This window comes from Podarcis bocagei, assembly GCF_964188305.1.
Source record: "Podarcis bocagei genome assembly, chromosome: 3".
Lineage (NCBI taxonomy): Eukaryota > Metazoa > Chordata > Lepidosauria > Squamata > Lacertidae > Podarcis > Podarcis bocagei.
In genome coordinates, this window is record NC_138127.1 from 81818695 (window position 1) to 81840572 (window position 21878).

Consider the following 21878-nt stretch of genomic DNA (forward strand, 5'->3'; position numbering starts at 1 on the left):
ATGACTTTCCAGCGTTAGTTTTTGTGGGGCACAGCCTGGCTGCGAGGGAGCTTGAGAAGCCCTGTTGTATAGGAGCGGACATTTCCCAGAGAGTCGGTGCCACAGGATGTCTGATGGCATCACACACACATCCACGCACACACACAACTCCCCGCCGCTGCCAAACCCAAACAGTCATCAACTCCACTCAGTGTGCGCAAATTGATGGAAGCCTCCGCGGAGTGAACTGGCAACATCTGTCCGGAAAATTCTCAGAGACGCAGATGCATTTCTTTAGACAGGTCAGCACTTCCTACCCGGGCAGCTCTGACAGCTACCTGTCACGGGGAGGAAACCCCTCTCGGAGCTGCAGGGCTCAGGATCCTTAGCAGCGGCAGCTCCGCCGCTGACAAGGAGCCAGTCCCTCCAGCTCTCGGAAATCAATGGCCCCCAGAGGTGAGCCACGGGCCGCCTTGATGAGGGGGAAGCTCCCTCCCCCCCCCGAAAACGCCAATACTTCAGAATCTATTAACGTAAATGAAGGAGAGGAAAGATAGTAGGAGTCCCATCCTCAGAAGACGTTAGGGCAATTCCACCAAATAGTGCCCTATAACAATGGTGAGCTTAGGCTGCATAGACAAACGCTACGCTTGTGTGTTCCAAAAGTTTATTTGGTGCCAAGTTACTGGTCAGCGAAATGCCCCCAAGTTCAGGAGATGGGGATATTTCTGTAATAAGAAGGACAAAGAGTGATCTGTGTCCGACGCTTAAAAATAAAAAAGTGGGTAGGAGGGAAATTATTTTTGTATAAAAGATATATTTTAGTTTGCGAAGTGCTTTGCAGTAATGCATCCTCTGAGCTTATAGGTTCCTAAGCAGAATTAAAGGAACGGGCTGATTTAAAAGAGCCCTCACTCAGCTGTCCCAGAATCTCTCAGTCTTGATTCCGCCACATTCTCTAAACAACCCTTTTGTGCCTCACCCCACTCTTCTCAGCCCCATCCCTTTATCATTAAGAACTTTTGAAGTGCAGTTAGTGATTCTAACTCTGGTCAGTCTCAAGCAAATGTGTTTGTGTGCGTGCGCGCGCCCGCGCGCATGTCTCGAGAAAGCACGACAGTACCCTAACAACCCTCAATAAACACATGCATAATCACCACCATACCCAATTCCTTTGCTACAATACACCCTCAATTTTCAGCCCTAGCAACTGCCTGGGGGGTTTAATCTTCCAAAGAGAAAGGGGGGCTCCCTGCGCAAAATTACGCCTTCTCCTCTCATTTGTTAGCTGGTTCCATCAAAAACTTCGCTATTTATAGGCTACACACACGAACGTGGAGTAATACAAACCCTCCTGTGTTTGTTCCCTTTTGCAAAGTGACCGGTGTTGCAGCTTTTGATCGCTTTGCTTCGAGAGCTGCGCAGAGGACGAGCTACAATCAAAGCGGGCTGAGAGCAGACCTCCAAGCTGCAGAGAGTCCGTGTAAACTGCTCGCCGCACAGCCATGTGAGTACCTCCCTATGACCCCCGCCCCGCAAAAATGTGTAAGGTTTGTATTCTTGGTGAGCGGAAAGCAATTATGAAAGGGGAGGAGGGGGGTATAGTAAATGAAAAGTGGGTGACGGAAGGCACCACGGAGAGAGAGAGAAAGGTTTGCTAAGTGACTACCTTGTCTCCAGAGTCTAAATCAGCTGAGAACGTGCAGCAAAATGACCATGTGTCGCTTCGTTCCAATTCTCCTGATAGTGGCAGTTAGACATTCCTCCTAAAATTGGGCAATATCGGACGGATAAGATCCGTATGAGAACCAAAGCCCAAGGATTACAGGGATCACTGATACTTCGCAAGCAAAAAATGACTGGTGGGCACTGGGCAGCTGCCGCCTAATATGATAAAGAAACAGGCTGCAAATTCTGCAAAGGAGGCTTAAGTTCACTCTTTCAGAAGACGAGGAAAGAGGGCCCCAGGGAGCCTGTAGAAGAGTGCGAAAAGAACCTTAGCCAGTACCCATGCGCTGCCTCGTATCCTCTCAAATGTATAAGCTTTCTCTGCTTTTCAAGCATTCCCAAGCATCCCCCTCCGTCACAATGAAGTAACCCCCCCCCCCCCAAAAAAAAAAATTGCATATAGCCTACGCGTTAAATTGCAGGTTTTGTGCCGGTGGGACAGGGCGGACTGGAGAGGAATGTAAATCTGAGCAGGAAAATGGGGCTTTTACCGAGGCAGGTGTGTTGCTTAAAAGGGATATAAACGATTGCCAGGGACAGAAAAACCCTTCTGGAGAGCAGGGTGTGCAGCAGAATTGAGATCTGCGGGACCTGGGCTCTGATCCCAGTTTAGCGTGGCATGAAATTAACAAAGGCAGAGGCATCGTGCCCTGGAAGTCACCTCTATTCATAAAAGAAGAAGGGCAGGAGTAGGAAAGCGAAAGAGCCCCAGTGAGTGGCTGTGTGTGTTTCGTTCCGTCTCCGTGCAAAGTTCAGGCGGAGGGGTGGGAGTGGTGGGATTCGCATTGCTTGGTACCAAGCTCCCAGGATGGACTGGTGGGCATTTGGCATGGAAGGAGGCTTGCCATGCCTAGGCACATAGCTGAGGGGCCAGCGCAGTCCCAGAAAATAGCAGCAAGAACTTGCAGGGACTGTGCTCGAACTTTGCTGCCTCATGTGGAAAAAGTGACTTCGATCCAGGGCCATTTATAGGCGACAGTAAAGCCTCCTTTTCAATGAGCGGCAGTGACAGCAAAGCGAGTGAGCTGCCTTTTAGCCTCCACGCTGCCCCTTCAAAGCTCTAGTCTGTCCTCGCTCGGTCGGGGAAGACGTGAAGCCTTGTTTCCGCTGACCCGTTGAATTGACCTTGGCAGGCTAGGGCAGGTAGGCAGGTGAGACTTTTATTCACCTGCATTTCAGGTCACACACAGTTATGCACACAATGCAAGGCTCCTGTGGGGCTGAAAGTGGGCCAGGCATAGATGGCAGGTAGCAGATCACACAAACCAAAAATAAGGGAATCTAGTGAAAATGACAATCGTTTCTATCAAAGGATTGTCTATAAAAGGGCCCCCCTCCAGGTTTAAATAATGTCTCACATGTTCCCCATAAATAAAGCAGGTTGGTCCATCTCTGTAACTTATTTTCAACTTCCTTTCCATCAAGTTTGTTTAAACAGCACACTTTGAAAACAATGTCTTTAACTATCTTGAGGAAGTATTAGAAGCTTTAAAAAAATCCACTTGAAGCAAAGATTCATGCAATTAAGTTTCTCATCTTTCCACCCTGTGTTAACATCCCCCTGCATCTTTTTACGCCTCCATTCTCGAGTGAAAGGTAAAAAGAAATACATAGTAGCACAGAGATAGGATAATTTATGGGTGGATAGAAAGAAAGAATATTATTCATATCACATTTGAAAAAGCAAAATCTAATAGTACCCTCATGATATTTGGGTGCCTGCAATCTTTAATTGCTCCTTGACTGTAAAAAGTTAATCAACTCAGAAAACAAGCCATAACAAAACAGTCTCAATTGGATCTGAGGACAGGAGCTGTTTGCACTTCAGTTACACTTCAGTACTGGGTTGCAATGTCCAGTTTCAGAACTTTTGCCCTTCATTTGCCTAGAGCTGACAGAGGTGTTAGTTCAAATTTGTGTGAGAAAGAGCCTGGAAGTTTGATGACTTGTGAAAAGTTTTGCCTCTGAAATACAGTTACTTTTGAAAAGTATAGATTTCTGATTCTGGTTTCAGAAAAGAAACCAGTTTGATTATTTCATATTCTAGTACAATCCGTCCCTTTCTGCATGACAGAAGATCCGCATATAGTACAATGCAGAAGATCTCACTGGATTCAAGTCACCCTAAGTGCATCACAATATGTTTGGCCATTATGTCTAGTGATAACAGCAGGCTGCACCTCGGTTATGTAAATCCATATTACTAGGGGTTCCGGATGGATCTATGGATCTGTGTATGGAAAAAATGGAAAATTCATTCCTTGGAAGAAATAGCCAAGCATGCTTTGAGAACTGGCAGGTAATCCGGGGGGTGGGGGTGGTATTCATTATGTCATATACAAATTTTCATCCCACATGAACAGCTCTGTGAGCTCCGTGTTTCTAAGTATTTTTAGTTAGATTTCAGTTTTATTTTGTATTAACCTTGTGTAGAACGAGTGAAATTTTACACAACTGCCTCTGTTGAAAGTAGTGTTTGAGGCGAGATCGGGTGATATATATAAAAAAATCTGTCATGGCTTGTTCACAAACGCATGCCGCTATTTCAAACGGTGATGGCCAATGTGATTAAACTTTGCCCATAGTTCTTGATAAAGGTAGCTAGGTTGATGGGCTTTCATCCTTTAATTATCAATAAAAGGGATTCTAGGTGAAAAAATCCCAGGTTCAACAGACATAGGGCAGGACAACCTGCATTTATTCCTCATAACACACCTCCCTGAGTTCCCTCAAACTTATTCCCAGTTCTATCAATGTCCCCACATTAGTCTTTCCTCCATCCTATCTTTATTTCCTTTCTTAAGGAATAAATTAAACTACTTTTTCTTGCAATTATCTACTTTAACCCTTCCACACCTCCTCTTTGCCTAACACTCCAGCCATCCCCAGCCTATCTTAGGGACACATGTCATAGTCTTCCAGATATTGCCAATTTCCAACTTCCATCAACCCTAGCTATCATGGCCAGTGATCAGGAATGATGGAAGATGTACCGTAGTTTAACAACATCTGGATGGCTGCAGGTTCTCCGTGCCATTAGTCCATCTAGCCATTAGTATTTACTCTGACTGGCAGGAGGTCTCCAGAGTCTGAGGTCCCCCCACCCCCCATTACGTGTCCTTCTTGCTAGAGGTGCTCTTGGGACCTTGTGCATGCAAAAACATGTGCTCTACCAGAGTTATTGCCCTTTTCCTTCATTTTTATCACACCCAAATAATAATCCATTTCCAGTTAACAATCTGTGCTCTCTATTTTCCAGCTTTTATCAAGAATAACATTAGCACAAGCCTGCATCAAAACTTTTAAACTTTCATTTGTGTGCTAAAATCGCATCACAAAGTATTTGCAAGTGAGGTGTTTTAATTTGGATTCTGCATGAAGAATAAACTTAAATTCTGCATAATTATTGCAAGCTAAACACTGGCGCCACACACAGTTTTGGAGTATTAAAGCGTCAATTTTTAGGTTTCCTTAGACTTGACTTGGAAAAGAGAATGGGGTGGGCGGGCGGGCTACAAAACTAAGCTATACAAGGATTAGCAGCCCACAAGACCAACCTGCTGTCAATCAAAATGAACCAAGTCCTGTTAGGTGCAGTATGGTCTTATAAACATTTAATACAGATCTTGCAAATGGTAAGTAGTGGGTGGAGAAGCAGCATTAAAGTTGGGTATATTCTTATTTAGTGAAAGAACACAAGGTAGTAAGTTCTAAAGAGGCTATTTATGTAATAAATAAGAGATAAGTAAAAGGTGAATTGTTCTAATGTGGAGACTGCTGCGTGTTACTCTGTCTTTTGGTTCACAGAGAGAAAACAGGAATTCTTCTCCCACTTCTCCCAAATGGGAAGAGGGTGTTACAGTTGCAGTTTTCCTCATAACACAAGAGGGGTTTTTGTTTTAGTAGTTACTTGACCTTGGTCCTATAGATAGATTCAGATTACAGGCCAACAAAAAGTTTACTAAAGAAGAAGGCCGGCTTTCCCTCTGTTGGCACAAAACACATTCTCAAGGATGCAAAAATGTGTACTAAATCCTGTGTAAATCAGTGTGAGTCACTGTAGCGTTTATTAATTAGATGAATGTCCTATTTATCCTATTTAACAAGTTCCATACAAACAGGATTATTCAGTGATCAGTGTCCTGCCCCCAAATCTCTCTGTCTGAAAGAGAGAGAAAATGAAGGGGGTATATATGAAAAAAAGCAACTGGACATTTTACAAAATCCCTCTTTTAAAGTTCCTCCTGCTTATAAATCATCAAATGCTCATCTTAATAATGATAGAAGTTATGTCTGGTCAGGTTTTTAAATGTATAAAAATGCATGTTTATTTTGGGTCAAGGGGTTTGCAAACCCTAAATATGCCCATACATATTCTTCTTTGATGTTGCATACGCACATGTGCATGAGGGCACACGACCACATTTCCTGGGTGTATGTTCTCTCCAAGTCTTGACAATTGGGTGGGAGTCATATTTCATATTTTAAACTACTTTAAAGTCACAGCCCTACGTAGTTACTTACCTGTAACTGTGCACAGGACCATGACCTTGAATCATTTAAGAATCCTGAATGGAATCCAGGTTGCTAAGTGTCAAAGTAAGCATCTTTCTGTCTCTTTGAAAAAATAACAATACCCATATGGATTTTAATCCACAGTTTCTTGCCACCTGCTTTGAAACCAGGTTCACTGGTTGGCGGCTTGAATACAAGAACCATAGTTTTCAAATAATGAATTATGCCTTTGACCTAAAATGAGTAACATGTTCACTGATGTACCTTAAAACCTCAGTGATTTTGCATGCTTTTCCTTGGGAGCTGTGAAGTAAGCTAGGTCAGTAATTAAAAGCAAGAGAAAATTGAGAAGCAAAAGAGAAAATCTGGAAAGGGAGAAGACAAAAAAGAAAGGAAGACACATAACAGGAAAAGATAAAACAAATTTCAGAAAGAAAGAAAGAAAGAAAGAAAGAAAGAAAGAAAGAAAGAAAGAAAGAAAGAAAGAAAGTAAGTCTGGAAGAAGCAGGAAGAAAAGAAAGATAAAAAGTATGATTTTAAAAGGAGCCAAGCTGAGAAAAGCCCAAAGGGGAACGAACTCAAAGTCATCTTTCCCCATGACTTTCCAGCGTTAGTTTTTGTGGGGCACAGCCTGGCTGCGAGGGAGCTTAAGAAGCCCTGTTGTATAGGAGCGGACATTTCCCAGAGAGTCGGTGCCACAGGATGTCTGATGGCATCACACACACATCCACGCACACACACAACTCCCCGCCGCTGCCAAACCCAAACAGTCATCAACTCCACTCAGTGTGCGCAAATTGATGGAAGCCTCCGCGGAGTGAACTGGCAACATCTGTCCGGAAAATTCTCAGAGACGCAGATGCATTTCTTTAGACAGGTCAGCACTTCCTACCCGGGCAGCTCTGACAGCTACCTGTCACGGGGAGGAAACCCCTCTCGGAGCTGCAGGGCTCAGGATCCTTAGCAGCGGCAGCTCCGCCGCTGACAGGGAGCCAGTCCCTCCAGCTCTCGGAAATCAGTGGCCCCCAGAGGTGAGCCACGGGCCGCCTTGATGAGGGGGAAGCTCCCTCCCCCCCCCGAAAACGCCAATACTTCAGAATCTATTAACGTAAATGAAGGAGAGGAAAGATAGTAGGAGTCCCATCCTCAGAAGACGTTAGGGCAATTCCACCAAACAGTGCCCTATAACAATAGTGACTCTAGCCTGAATAGACAAACGCTACGCTTGTGTGGTCCCAAAGTTTACTTAGTGAGAAGATATTGGTCATCTGTACAGTAGCATCTATTCTCTCCTACTCCTATTCCAAATAAGCTGCGGATGAGTTCACCAATTATTAGTACTTCTATACTCCTGCTGTGTTCTCAACAGCCATGTGAGATAGCCATGTGAATCCCATTTCACAGATGGAAGACTGATTCAAAGAGGGTGATTTGCTCAAGGTCACTCAGTGGGTTCATGACAGATATATGGAACACAGGCTTTCAAAATTTCAAGTTCAACCTACGAGAAAGCTAATGCTTTATAGGGCCCCCCTTTATACAAATTCCCCATCTCCATTATTATTCTAAATATATCGGCAATATTCGGATACATTTTTGCCAGGCACCAGTAGTCAACAAGGGGAGGCAGAATGCCACTAGCTTAGCAAAACAAAAAACCCCACACATTCTACATTCATAATCACGATCAAGCCCAGTTCCTTCGCTGTAATACACCCACAACTTTCAGCTCCAGCAACTGCCCCGGAAAGCAGGGGGGGGGTGTCTCCGTGCAAAATTACGCCTTCTCTTCTCATTTGTTAGCTGCTTCCATCTAAAAGTTCGCTATTTATAGGCTACATACAAGAATCTGGAGTAATACAAACCCTCCCGTGTTTGTTCCCTTTTGCAAAGCGATCGGTGTTGCAGCTTTTGATCGCTTTGCTGCGGGAGCTGCGCAGAGGACGAGCTACAAACAAAAACGGGCCGAGAGGAGACCTTCAGCTTTCTGAGAGTCCGTGTAAAGCCGCTCGCTCCACAGTCATGTGAGTACCTTTCCTCGATCGATGGATTGCATTTTGCGCTGCTATCTTCCCTCCTGGCTTCCCTCCTTCTTTAGTATTCCCTTTTAGTTCCTTATTGCACATGAATTGTGGGGAGCGGGGGTGAGGGGAGGGAATCGTCGTGATTTGTATCTCTCGACTGTTTGAAAGCAGCGATGGAAGAGCGAGAGGAAAAGCAGGGGAAAGGGAAGAACAGTAGGACGGATGGGAGAAACAGGGGGAAGAGTCAAGGTTTTCTAGGCGAACGCCTTGTCCCGAGTCAGCAGAATTATCGTGCGCTCTCCTTCAAATTATTATCTTTCCAAGAAGTTTAGAGCAAACCCCAACCCTCCAAGGTCTAGCAACGCAGGGGTTGACAATCTCTGTAATATTAAAAGCCCTCGAAGGGGGACTCTTTGCAATTCTGCAACAAAAGTGACTGGAGGACAGCTGCCTCCAAATGTCATCTATAGACAGGCAAAAAATTCAGCAAAAGAGGCAGAGTTTTCTCTGAAAAGGGGACAGAGGGTCCTAGATAGCCTCTTTCACATGAGGAGCTCACATTATCCCCTGCTGCTCTTATCCTTTCTAATGCCACTTGCATCCATCCAGCCTACGCGTTAAATTGCGGGTTGTGCGCCAGGCAAACACTGGAGAGGAATGCAAATCTGTATGTGCCGGAAAGTGAGGCTTTTAATGAGGCAGGTGTGTTGCTGATATTGGACTCGGTCAATTGCCAGGAAAACGTCTTCTAGGGAGCAGAGTGTGTATTGGAAGGAGACTGCATCTGCATTTGCTCAGTTCCCACTTTAGTGTGGCATGAAATTAACAAAGACAGAGGTATCGTGCCCTGGAAGTCACCTCTATTCATAAAACAAGGGAAGTAAAAGAGTCACAGTGAGTGGCTCTGTGTGCCTCTCCAGTGCAAAGTTCAGGGGAGCTTAGTGGGACGTACATTTTTTGGTACCAAGCTCCCAGGATGGACTGGTGGGCATTTGGCATGGAAGGAGGCTTGCCATGCCTAGGCACATAGCTGAGGGGCCAGCACAGTCCCAGAAAATAGCAGCAGGAACTTGCAGGGACTGTGCTCGAACTTTGCTGCCTCATGTGGAAAAAGTGACTTCGATCCAGGGCCATTTATAGGTGACAGTAAAGCCTCCTATTCATTGAGCGGTAGTGACAGCAAAGCGAGTGAGTTGCCTTTTATCTTCCATGCTGCCCCTCCAAAGCCCTAGTCTGTCTGGCTTGCTTTGGGAAGATGTGAAGTCTTGTTTCCACTGACCCGTTGAATTGGTGATGGCAGGCCAGGGCACATAGGCAAGCAAGACTTTTATTCACCTCTTTTTCAGGTCACACACATGCAAGTCACCTATGCGGCTGAAAGTGGGCCAGGTGCACACGGCAGGTAGCAGATCACACAAACCAGAAATAAGGCAACCTGGTTAAGAATGCATTTGTTTCTATCAAAGGCTGACCACAGTACATGTTTTTAATGATGAATTGCACAAACAATAGGCTGAAAGCATTTGCTGTGATTGATAATGTCTCACGTGCACCCTAGAAATAAAGCAGGCAGGGCCATCCTTTGTATGTTTTCAACTACCTTTTTATTATGATTGCTAAAACAGGACATCCTAGAGAACAGCTCTTGCATTAAGTTGGAGGAGGCAGAATGGCAAGCACATCCACACCCAGTTGTGAACTTTTCATTCCTCCTCACTTTTGTCTTTCTTCTCACCTTCTCAATTCCTCACACTCAAGAAAAAGGTAAAGAAAGAAAGAAAGAAAGAGTACAGAATGCCCTCCCAAAACAGTAACGTACAGGCCAGAAAATCACAGGGAAGGGGGGAGAGAAAATGTCTTCTTGACCACTTTTGAAAAAGCAGAGTTTGAGGGTTTTTCCTAAACAACCCCTACCTATGAATCCCAAAAGCTCACAATTGTCAGTTACCGCATATTTAGCAGCAGAACATTAATATGCTCAGGTAACTAGAACATCCTAGTTTGACGTGCTTAGGAACTCTGATGATGTATTTGTATCTCATCCCTCATGCTAGGGCATGCTATTCTGTTTCCAGAAGTTTGTACAAACATGATTGAAGTGTTAGCATCAGATTTGTGGGAAAATATTCTTGAGTATCTTTCTTGTCTTGCAGTGTCAAGGTTTTGTCTTTGTGCCACATGTCATGTTCCAAAACATGCAAGAAAATATTGATCTCATTGGCTAATAATATTGCTGCGCGCCTCCCCAATCTCTGAGCAGTGCAAGATTCCAGGGGTTCAAGGCACTTGCCCAGAGTCAATGTTTCCTTTTCGAAACGAGGCACAGCAGAGACTGTGGTGTCTTTAAGATAGTTGCTTTATTTACACATATATACAACCTAAGCCTACGTTGGAGTTGTTCACAGCATTAACACCCAACAAGGCTCTTGTTTGTCCCATAGCCACAGCCTTGGATTCAAATGGAAATCAAACATTGTGCTCTCTCCTGCTTTACTTCTAGGTCACATCCCTGAAAACTCTGCTCTAAACTCCAGCTTTTGTCCTTCCATCTAACTGCGGGCTGGGGCTAGGAGACGGACCCCACACATTTGCCGTCTCCCTCAGAGCTCCTTTCCTTTGTTTCTCATAATGGTTCATCCACCAGGAAATCACCTCATGAGTAAACTAGCTTAGTTTATATTTTAAGACTTGCTTGATCGTGGAATTAAAGGGGTCTGGCAACCACAAACCACAAATGGTCCCTTCCAACTCTAAGATTCTATGATTTCTTTATAAACTTTTAAGATAAATTTCTGTCTGTGTTTATGAAGATAGTTATCCATTTTATTGGAAAAAGCAGTGTTCTCTTGCTGTAACCTGGGCTCTATTTACTGTTATTTTCCACTTATTTATATGAATTATTGCTTTTCATGATCACAACCACTTTTCCACTATCCTTTCAAGCAGAAGCATCCATTGCTAATATTGTACTCTGCCCCGTGAGGTTCAAATCCATTGTGGAAGAACTAGGACATTCCAAAACACATTCAAATTAGGTAAAAGCAAATGCAAACAATCCATAGCATTGGTTCACATCCTTTTTTATTTCTCACGTTGTGATGATTCAGAGCTTGATGACTCACTGATGAATGTGTGGTGCTTTCATTGAAAAGCATTGCATTTGAGGTGACATTGGGCAATGTGAGAGTAAATGCAGAAGTGTTGTATCTCCAATGATTTGTTAATATATGAAACCGATCACTTATTAGTGCAGTCTTCCAAGTGAACATGCATCAGTCCTTTTTATTTTTATTAAAGCAGATATTTGTGTGATGAGCAAATGACCTTTAATTTGCATGAGGGGATCCCAGCTTCAGATTCTTAGCTTTGTAATTAAGAGAAATGATAGTGTTTATTTTACATTTATTCCTTTCCCTCCACCCACCTCTTCTGTCTCTGTCCTGTCCTTTCTTCATATCATTCGTCCAGAATTGACTTGCATCCACCACTTGCTTTTAATAGTTCATTCCTTTCCCTTCCCAATAACATCTACCACTCTAACTAGCTCCATAATCTCCCTTATCCATTTTTATAATCTCCCAGCCAACCTCTTTTCCGTTCAGTCTTACACTGGGAGTTCCTCCTCCTGATGCAAATATCAGCTTTGGAGGGACAATCTTCATCAGGTCTGTGGCAGAGGGAAATATTTGTTTTTAATTAATTATTTAATTAATCAATTTATATATTGTAAATGTCTAAGGATTTTAAAAAATAAGCAGCAAAGTAAAACATAATATCCACAATGCACAAATGCACAAAGTTGAAAGACATGCTGTAATAGGTATGAGTTACTCGTGCGTAAGCTGGTGCCTTTCTCGGTTAATTTTGCCTTGTTAAACCTTTCTGACTGCACAGCCCCTTCTCATTGTGGCTGCCTCAGTCACTGGCAGAATCCGTCAGTGGGCGTTTCTTGAACCTCATCCAACATAAAAGTTGTTTGACACCCAGTCTCCTCCTCCTCTCACTGCGTGGGAGTCTTCTGCACAGGGAAGGCGTGGGTAGCGGAGGACCTGGGCTCTCCTCACTGATGTCCAGTGAAGAGTCCTGGAGCCCTCTCTCCAATTCCCCCGTCTGCCCCCCTTTATCCCTGGTGTTGCACTGATTGGCTTCCCCCTCTACTGAGCTGTTTCTCCCCCTGCTGCTGGGACCTTCGCCAGCATAATCTGGTAGCCTCCCCTTCGCCTCTCGCTCCGATGTCAGTTCCCTGACACATGCTGTCAATAAAAATCTTCTCGCAAGACTTACGGATTACAGTCTAAAATAAATAAGTGTGACTTGCAGCACAATCCTATACATTTCTATTCAGAAAGAAGTCATTTTGAACTCAGTGTGACTTATTTCCAGATAAGTGTGTAATGGGTTATGAACTCAACACAAGTTAATTTTGAGTAGCCATGTTGAAGATTGTGTCAATAGGTGAGGATCTTAATAAGTTTTCACTTATTCATTCATGAATTCATTCAGACTTTATTGGCATAATAAGTTTTCACTTTTTAAGGAACTAGTGGGTGAAATCCCATAGTCAGGAATACTTGAATAAAAAGGGACTCCCAAGTTGGATGGGAGTTTCTTAAAGGTAAAATACTGAAGGCACCAACGCAGACAATTCCAACAAGTATGAAAAGTATGGGCATGATAGAGGCATAGCAGATAAGAGTGGAGAAACTGGATAGAGAGATGCTTTTCTCCCTCTCTCATAATACTAGAAGCTGTGACCATCCAATGCAGCCAAATGTTGGAAGAATCAGGACAGACAGAAGAAAATCCTTCTTCAAGCAGCAGACAGTTAAACTATTGAATTCACTCTCGCAAGATGTAATAATGGCCATTAACTTGAATGGCTTTAGAAGAGGATTAGAAAAAAATCATACACTATAAGACCATCAAAGGATACAAACCTCTGAATGCCAGCTGCTGATGGGGAGAGTCCTACTGTAGTCAGGTCCTGACTGCAAGCTTCTAATAGGCTGCTTGTTTGTCACTCACCTGATATCACAATGTTTCTGCCCAAATGGCAAGGGCAAAGTGGTTTGCAAGGGCCAACAATCAGCTGACACACAGTGTTTGCAGAAACTCATTTGATCCAGCCATGTCTTTATCTGTAGGGCACATAGGCATGGCTTGGCTGAAATGGCCTCACAGGCCAAATGAACAGTCCTGGTGGGCCTAACTAGGCCTGAGGGCTGGAAACTATCCACCACTCTCAGTGAAAGAGTAGTTAAAAGCAGCAGCTAAACCATTTAAAATGTCTGCGGAAATAAAAAAAAAGTTTTCACCCGGCACACTCACATGCAGACACACATGAACAACAACAATGTAGAAGCCCAGTAAAGTTCCCTAGGTAGAGAATTCCATGGACAGGTAGGACTACAACTGAGTAGGCCTTTTTCCTTGTCACCATTGACCTTACTTCAGTTTTGGGGCAGGGGCGGACTTTGGTCTTTCAAATTTCATCAGCACCCTGTGAGAGGTCAAAAAATGGCTCCCCCTCACCTGTCACCTTCCATTCTGTGCATGTACTATGTCATAGTTGTGATGCCCTTTGGCACCCCCTTCGGCTTGGTGCCCAGTGCAAGGGAATCGGTTGTGCTGCCCTAAATCCGCCTCTGTTTGGGGCATCTTGAGGAGTGCTTCCAAAGATCACCTTAATGCTCTTGGGTAGTTTGATGTAGGGGCAGGCATTCCTTCCTGCTTCCAAGTAGCATAGGACTTTAAAGGTAAAGCACCAACACTTTGAATGTGCTCAGAACATTCAACTAGGAACTAGGAACCAGTGGGGCTTTTTAAGTGGGTGGAATGCTTGGGACCCTCATTATCAGCATCTTCTCCTGAAATGCAAAGCTTATCCTTTAGCAAGAGTGTCATCCCATCCATAACAGGTCAGACATCTTTACCTGGAGCAGGTAAACCACCTGCCCACAGAACCACTATCATGCCAAGACTGAGCTTCAGTTTATTGGCCCTAATCCAGCCTATTACTGATTCCAGACACTGATTCAGCACTTCCACTACCTTACTTGACTCAGATGTAAAGGAGAAGTAGAGTTGGAAGTAATCAGTATATTGATGACATTTAACACTAGATCCTGGGATATCTTCAGCCAGGTTGTTTCATGCAGGTGTTCAAAAGCATAGAAGTCAGGACCTTGGGGCCCCCAGCAAAAATGCTATGATAGCAAGAATAAATTCCCAAGCATCACCTTCTGGAAACAATATTACAGATAGGTTAGAATGTCTAACTCCCAACTCAGAGCTTTTCCAAAAGGACACATTTGTGCACATCTTGAAATTCATGGGGTCTGAAAAATGGGAACTGTTGTACTCTCTTGGTCTTTCCTCCAGCATAGGTCATTCATTAGGGTGACCAGCACTTTTTCTGCACTTCCAGGCATGAAAACCGATTGAAATGGTTCCATCAGAAAGTATTAGAAACATTATAGGAAAACACTCACCCTTATCATGCACAGAGAGGAAAACAATGGCAGGGAAGGTTAGGCAAGGAATTTTCTTATTTTTGCTCTTCTCTCCTTCCTCCAAACCAAGACTGCAGTACAGTCATACCTTGGGTTGAAGTAGCTTCGGGATGAGTATTTTCGGGTTGCACGCTGTGGTGACCCGGAAGTAACAGAGTGCATTATTTCCGGGTTTTGCCGCTCACACATGCACAGATGGTCAAAATGATGTCACGCACATGCGCGGAAGCGGCGAATCGCGACCTGCGCACAAACACGCAGACACGGGTTGCGTTCGCTTCAGGATGCGAACGGGGCTCCGGAACAGATCCCGTTTGCATCCAGAGGTACCACTGTATTTTAAACAATTTTAGTATTATATACTCTGAGATATATTGAGAAGTAGTGTGGTAGAGCATTGGACTATGTTGGACTGGGAAGGCCAGGGTACAAAGTGCCGCTCAGCCATGAAGGTCAGTGGGTAACCTATACTTAACTATCTCTCAGCCTAGCCTACCTCAAGAGTTGTGAGGATAAAAATGAGAAGAGCAGATAGCCTTGTGTGAATTCCTTGTTTGAAGTGTAGGGTTAAATGATTAAATAAATAAAATAATAAATATACTATATTGTAGCATAAAACATAATGATTTATTTTTTAAAGTATAAACTTTCATAATTTCACCATGCTTTCATGCATGCATATATATATATATATTTGATACACCTTTAAGGTATGCGTAATTATAAAACTTATGTTTGAAGATTGTTTAGTGGAAACAATGAGAAATACAATTATGCTATACAATAAAATTGTCCAAGAAGCATTGAAAAAAGAAAAAAAGCTATGAAAGATATTTTTAAGGACAAATTTATATCCAAATTTCTTAAGACACAAATAATCCTCTACTCCAATTTGCATGATAAATGATTTGGGATGCCTAATTTGAAGTAAGAACTCCCAAACATAGAAGAAATAAATAAAATACATGCAGAATTGCTTAGGTTTTTTTTTCTAATAAGGGCTTTACTTTTATGTGAGAACTTCTGTATCTTATCTCTCATACAAAAAAGACTTTTAGAAGCTCAACATACCATTTGGTCTCAGGCATGATTTTCACGTTGGAACCATTCTATTCATTTCTACAGATCAGAAACGTTAGTAGAGAACAATGTGGATATGAGTCACTAGCAAACAAGCAGCAACAAAAACTTTCAAATGAATCCCATTTGTTTCTTTAGTATTATTTTTAAGCATGATAAATAAAGCTTCCAGTCAGCTCAGGATGAGAAATCTTCAGCCCAGTTATTCTATTTTATAACATACAAATAAAGCAAATGTACAGCAAAAAGGTAGCAGTGGTGGGATCAAGAATTTCAGCTAGAAGCTGACCTATCTGGAATGTTGTTTCTAGAAGGTGATGCTAAGGAATTTCTTATTGCTCTAGTGACAGCTTTGCGGGGTGGGGGGGTGGGGGTGGGCTGGACACAGGTCCTGGCCTCCATTCTTTGGAACACCTGCATGAAACAACTGGTTGAGGATATCCAGGGACTGGGGTGAAATGTCATCATGCATACAATCGCACTGTATTGCTGTAGTCCTAAACATATTACTACAGACTAAGTACCATTAAACTTGGTGAGGCTTATTATCTGAGTAAATTTGCTTAGGATCATGAATTAATTTTTCTTACAATCTAATTGAAGGGCCAGTTAAATCAAATACATGATAATTAATTCTGACGAGTGTGTCCATTCCATTTCTGGCTAGGCATTCAAAGTATGAGCTCACTCTTGAATAAGTGTTCAGGTTTCAAATAATATTTTTATCTCCCTAAACCCATAAACCAACTTTAGCAAGGCAGGAATAAGACTTAGAAAGCAGACAACAATAAATTAAGTCATATATGTCACTTTGCTGTGTATAGCATAATATATTTGTTGCTGAATTAAAAAAAAACTTCTATCATTTTAATCTGTAGGAAAAATCATATACATAAAGCTCATACCTTGGCTTCCACTGTGTTGTGCCTCCTCCAGGAAGCAGTCAAAATTACCTCATCCTGCTGTCTGCTGCCTGTCAGTGGCAACATCTGACATCATCACAGAGAAAGTGAGGTGGATGACCACACTGCTTTTATCCAGACAGCAACATTTCAGCTAGACACTTCCCATCAGCTTGATGGTCAGCTAAAAGCAGTAGTTCAGGACTAGAAGGGAGAAAAGCAGGGCCAATCATGGGCTTGCTTCCTGCATGAATTAAGAGTGGTGTTTAAAATGCTTCCTAAGAATGATGAGGACCACATACTGGCCCAATTCATTGTTTTATCATTATAGGGATGAAAGAAGCTCATATGGCTGTGAAGAGCTTGCAACATAGTTTAGCATTACACCTGAACCCTAAACTATTATTAATCTTAACCAGACGTAGGCAAACTCGGCCCTCCAGATGTTTTGGGACTACAACTCCCATCATCCCTGACCACTGGAGGGCTGAGTTTGCCTATGCCTGATCTGAACCATAGTTCGCTGAAACAAAATAGCTTCATAATTCATAGACATATGTTGACTTCTTTCAGCTAAACATAGTTAAGACCAAACAGTTTGTCTGATTTTGGACATGATGGTAAACTACTGGTATGTTTAAAGCAGAATAAAAGCTTCTGAACTCATTCTCCTGGTGGTGTGAGTGGAGGAGGAGGAGGAGAGAGATGAGTGCTTGAGCCACGAGAGGCTAAGTTAATTTTTGTAGTGATATACCATTGTTTATTGTTACATCAGAATGTGGCTGGTGTGCAAGACAGAGCTGAGTTTCAGGCTTGTGCATTCCTTCCTCCTTCTCCCCCTTCCTCTGATGTATAACTTAGTCAATGCTCACGAAAAGAACCTTTTATCTTGGTATTTGTTTATAGTCACACCTTGAGGGTTGCCATATGAACTACAGTTTATTGAGGTTTGCCTAAATCACCCTTCCCCAATTGGGTGCCCTACTGAGGTTTTGGACTACAAGTCCCATCATGTCTGATTATGCTGGCTGAAGCAGATGGGAGTTGTAGTCCAAAACATCTGGAAAGCACCAGACTTGGGGAAATCGATTCAGATTCTGGCTTATCATTTTAGCCATTAGCTAGCCCAGATACCTAGTTTTTATCTTGTATTGGCCATACAGAGTAATTTCTATATGTTTAAAAAGCTTTAAAAACCATATTTATTCACATGAAGTAAGAGTTGAGCTAAAAAAAGCCTAAATTCTTGTCTTTTTGGTATGTTTTGCTTCTTGGTGGACAAACCACCCAGAATTGCTACCCAACTACTCTAAAATTCTCGATTTCTAAGCTCTTTTTTTCTGGGCAGCCACCATTTCCAGCTAAGGGAGGTAAAAAGCAATAGCATTGTTCTGACTCTAAAGCATTTTCCTATCTCTATGAATATTGTTGCTTCCATGTCACTCATATCTGAGATGACCCCTATTTTCTCACCAGCTGTAGCAGTGGAAGGTGGGGAGTTGATTTGTTCTTCTCTAAATTGCCCAGAATGCTACATGCACATGTGTGCACATTTCTGCAAGGAATACAAACTATATATCTGTATGCATAGATATATATGTATATGTAGTTATAGATTCAGATATAAACAATTATGAAAACTGAAAAGCTGCATTAGCTAGTATCTGAGATGAGCATTGGATGGCCAGTCTCAAATCTATGAAAAGCCAGCCAACCTGGTCATATGGCAACCCTAGAGACCATAAACAAATACTAATAAACAGAAAATATACATTTTATAACTTTTCAAAACAACAGCAACTGGATGTCATTATTAGTTACTATGAAGCAGCTGGCTGAACATTGTAGGAAAGCCAAGTTCCATACACTTTACCAATACTCCTATAACAGTTTACAAATAACATAGTTACTTGCACCTAATGCAGCTAGGCTGCTTATCTTCTTTAACAGGCTTCTCTGTGTATATCTCTCCCTGTGTGGGCAATTGTGCATGCAAACAGCCACTGATCACACCTGAAGCTGCATGTGTGAACCCTGGTAATCCTACCCTCTATTACAGCATCCAATCTCCCTGCTCCCCCTTGCCCTCCAAACAGCTGATTAGAAATATTCCAGGATCCCAGCTTCTTTTACTGCATGACTTGCTGTTGTTTGATTGAGGTGTTGGCCCACTTGGTGCAGTTCTTGTTGATCTTTAGTTTTCTTTTGGTAGGAATATCTGAAAATGAGAAATATAACAAAATTTATAATATGCATTTCCCTGCTGGTCTTCTACTATTTCATTGATATGCTAGCTTGTGAACCGGCAACTTAGCTTTCTCCAATTAAGTTGTTCATCATCATAAGTTTATTTCAATACCGCTTTTTGGCCAAGGCCCTCCCAATGTGGTGCAAAGATTAATATAATATGATGCAGTAACTACAGTAAATACAAACACAATAATTCAATAAGAATAATATATAAAAATCCAAGGCACACCACGTATTACACTCTATACATTCATGAGTAGTATTAGTGCTCTCACCACAACACAACTGCCACCTGCTGATGAACTGTCAACACAGTGGGATTCTCCTTGAATTCAGCTGCAGCTGTGACAAAGTTCTTACAGTTGCTCTATGGGAACAAACAACCTTCTGGCTGCTCATCAGGCTGCATTTCCCCAGGTGCATTTCTCCCAGCCAGCACTAGTCACAGAATCATAGAATTGTACAGTTGGAAGGGATCCCAAGAGTCATCTAGCCTAACCCCCTACAATACAGGAGTCTCAACTAAAGCATCCATGACAGATGGCCATCTAGACCTCTGCTTCAAGAAAGACGAGTCCACCACCTTCCGAGGGAGCCCGTTTCACTGTTGAACAGCTCTTATTGTCAGAAAGTTCTCCCTAATGTTTAGTTATAATCTCTGTTCTTGTAACTTGAAGCCATTAGTTTGGGTCCTAGCATCTGTAGCATGAGAAAGCAAGCTTGCTCCATCTTCCATGTGACAGCACTTTAGATCAGATCTTTTCAAACTGTGTGTTGCGACATGTTAGTGTGTCGGCTACAGTATGTAAGTGTGTCACGTGAACACTCTCCACACTTCTTCCAGGGCTGGAAAGCAGTTAGTTTAACCCCCAATTTGCTAGTAAAACTGAATTACTGTGTAGTGAAATGATGCATTTCTAAAAAGTGTGTTACCAACATGAAAAGTCTGGAAAGCTCTGCTTTAGATATTTAAAGGTGGCTGTCATATCCCTTCTCAGACTCCTCATTTCCAGGCTAAATATATCCAACTTCCTCAATAATTCCTCTTAAGGCTTGGTTCCACACCCTTGATCATCTAGGTTGCTCTCCCCGTACACATTCCAGCTTGTCAATATCCTTATTAAATTGTGGCACCCAGAACTGCACACAGTACTCCAGGTGTGGGCTGAGCAAGGTAGAACAGAACAGTACTGTTAATTCCCTTGTTTGGTACACTATACTTCTGATATTAGCTTTTTTTGCTGCTGCATCAAACAGTGGCTACTAAGACCCTAGATTCTTTTCACATGTACTACTGTCAATCCAGGTGTCCCCCATCTTATATTTGGGCAGCTGATTATTCCTGCCTTAAGTGTAGAACATGACATTTGTCCCTTTTGAAATTCATTGTTAGTTTTGGCCTAGTTCTCCAATCTGGTCATCTTGAATCCCAGTTAAGTTTTATGTGGCATTAAATTTGCTAATTTGGCCTTGTTCTCAAATCTGGTCATCTTTCGAATCCCAATGAAATCTTCTATGGCATTAAATTTGCTAGTGCGGTCTTTCAAGAATTGGAAGGAGCTGGTAGACAACCAATCCTTTTAGTCGCAGACCTATTGATTAAAAACCCTATGACTGATCTTTACTGTTGTGTCAGTTTCATATACTAATAGCAAACTAATTCTCCATGTGTGATTTCTTATGTAGCCAAAACAGCACCATAAGCATACAAGAGGAAGGTATCTTCAATCTTAGGAGAACCTCAAGGTTTGCACAAGTACAAAAACTTTAGACAAAAACCTCTAAAGGGAGGGAGAACCAAAAGAGGACTGAATTTACTTAATGGCTACACAATGTGATATGAATTTTTTTAGGGACTAGGAGATAAAACTGAGGAGGAATGAGTGGAATACAGTAGCCAAAAGAGGGCATAGCAGGCTGGAACCCTAGTCTGAACAGGAGCACTTCATGCTGCAACATTAAAAAAAAAAGTTCCATTTATAATGCATTTAAATTTACTAGATTTCACACATTTTGGGGAGAAGAGAATGGAAGAATGTTAGTTTGGCTTCTGACTTGAAGTGATTGTGGTTGCTTGAAGTGTTAGGGCAGGAGTGAAGAACCTTTCCACATTCCCTTGGGAATGTTAGAGATGGTGTACTAGTGGGAAGCGTGATGTAGTGCAAAAATGATTGGCATTTTTGCAGGACAGCCTATCTCTCCACCCTACTCAGTTCCCTCCCCCCATTTTTCTCCTCCGTTAATATAGCCTGAAACTGATCGCTTGCCAAGGCTTCACCTCCTTCTGTTTGTTTCAACTCTGTCCATTTACATTTTCCCACTTCCGTCCCTCCTTTTCACTCTCTGGGTTGCCCTACCCATTGCAAGCCCCCCCCCCCCATGACTACCATGTAGCAGCTACTTCTCTTTCTCCACTGCTCTTTTCTCTGTCATGCACATACACAAACATGACATGGAAGAGGAGTGGTCAGGAGAGCCAGGATGGCTTTAGCACATACACAGAGTCACATACAGTCACCAAGCTGCTGATTCCTTCCTTGCCACTGTGTTACGACATTTCTGGCTTGTTAACCATTTTGTTTGTAGATTGCATTAATTTTTTTCTTTCGTTCTGCTTGCTAATATTTTGACTGTGTTTTGAAAATTTTTGTTAGAAACGTTTATCTCTTGTGCTTTGTGATGGTTTCATCTTGTAATAATGTGACACCATTGAATGGCCTTTTAAAATCTTCTACAACTGATCATTAGATCATTAGATATCATTTTCAATGCTTCCATGATTAAATCAAAGTTGAAGGTTTGTTTTACTGATATTGACTATTCAACTGACTAGTTGATAACTACTGATTTATAGTTTGTGGAGGAATGATTAATTGATTTGTTTGTAT

At 42.4% G+C, this 21878-nt stretch overlaps 1 protein-coding gene across 9 annotated transcripts in view; it reads left to right on the forward strand.

Annotated features, from left to right (window-relative positions):
• Positions 1–1358: 1358 nt before the first annotated feature.
• Positions 1359–21878, forward strand: part of ESRRG (estrogen related receptor gamma) — a 485944-nt gene continuing 465424 nt past the window's right edge. For 8 of the 9 annotated variants that reach the window (XM_081186033.1, XM_081186039.1, XM_081186034.1 and 5 more), the window contains exons 1-2: positions 1359–1486; positions 8116–8246. Coding sequence is in view for 1 of the 9 variants with exons in the window: in XM_081186045.1 (XP_081042171.1) it covers positions 2186–2206; positions 8116–8246 (152 nt within the window). In the remaining 8 variants the exon portion in view is untranslated. Of the gene's footprint in view, positions 1487–2166; positions 2207–8115; positions 8247–21878 lie in introns of those variants that run through there. The other variant, XM_081186045.1, reaches the window with a different exon arrangement.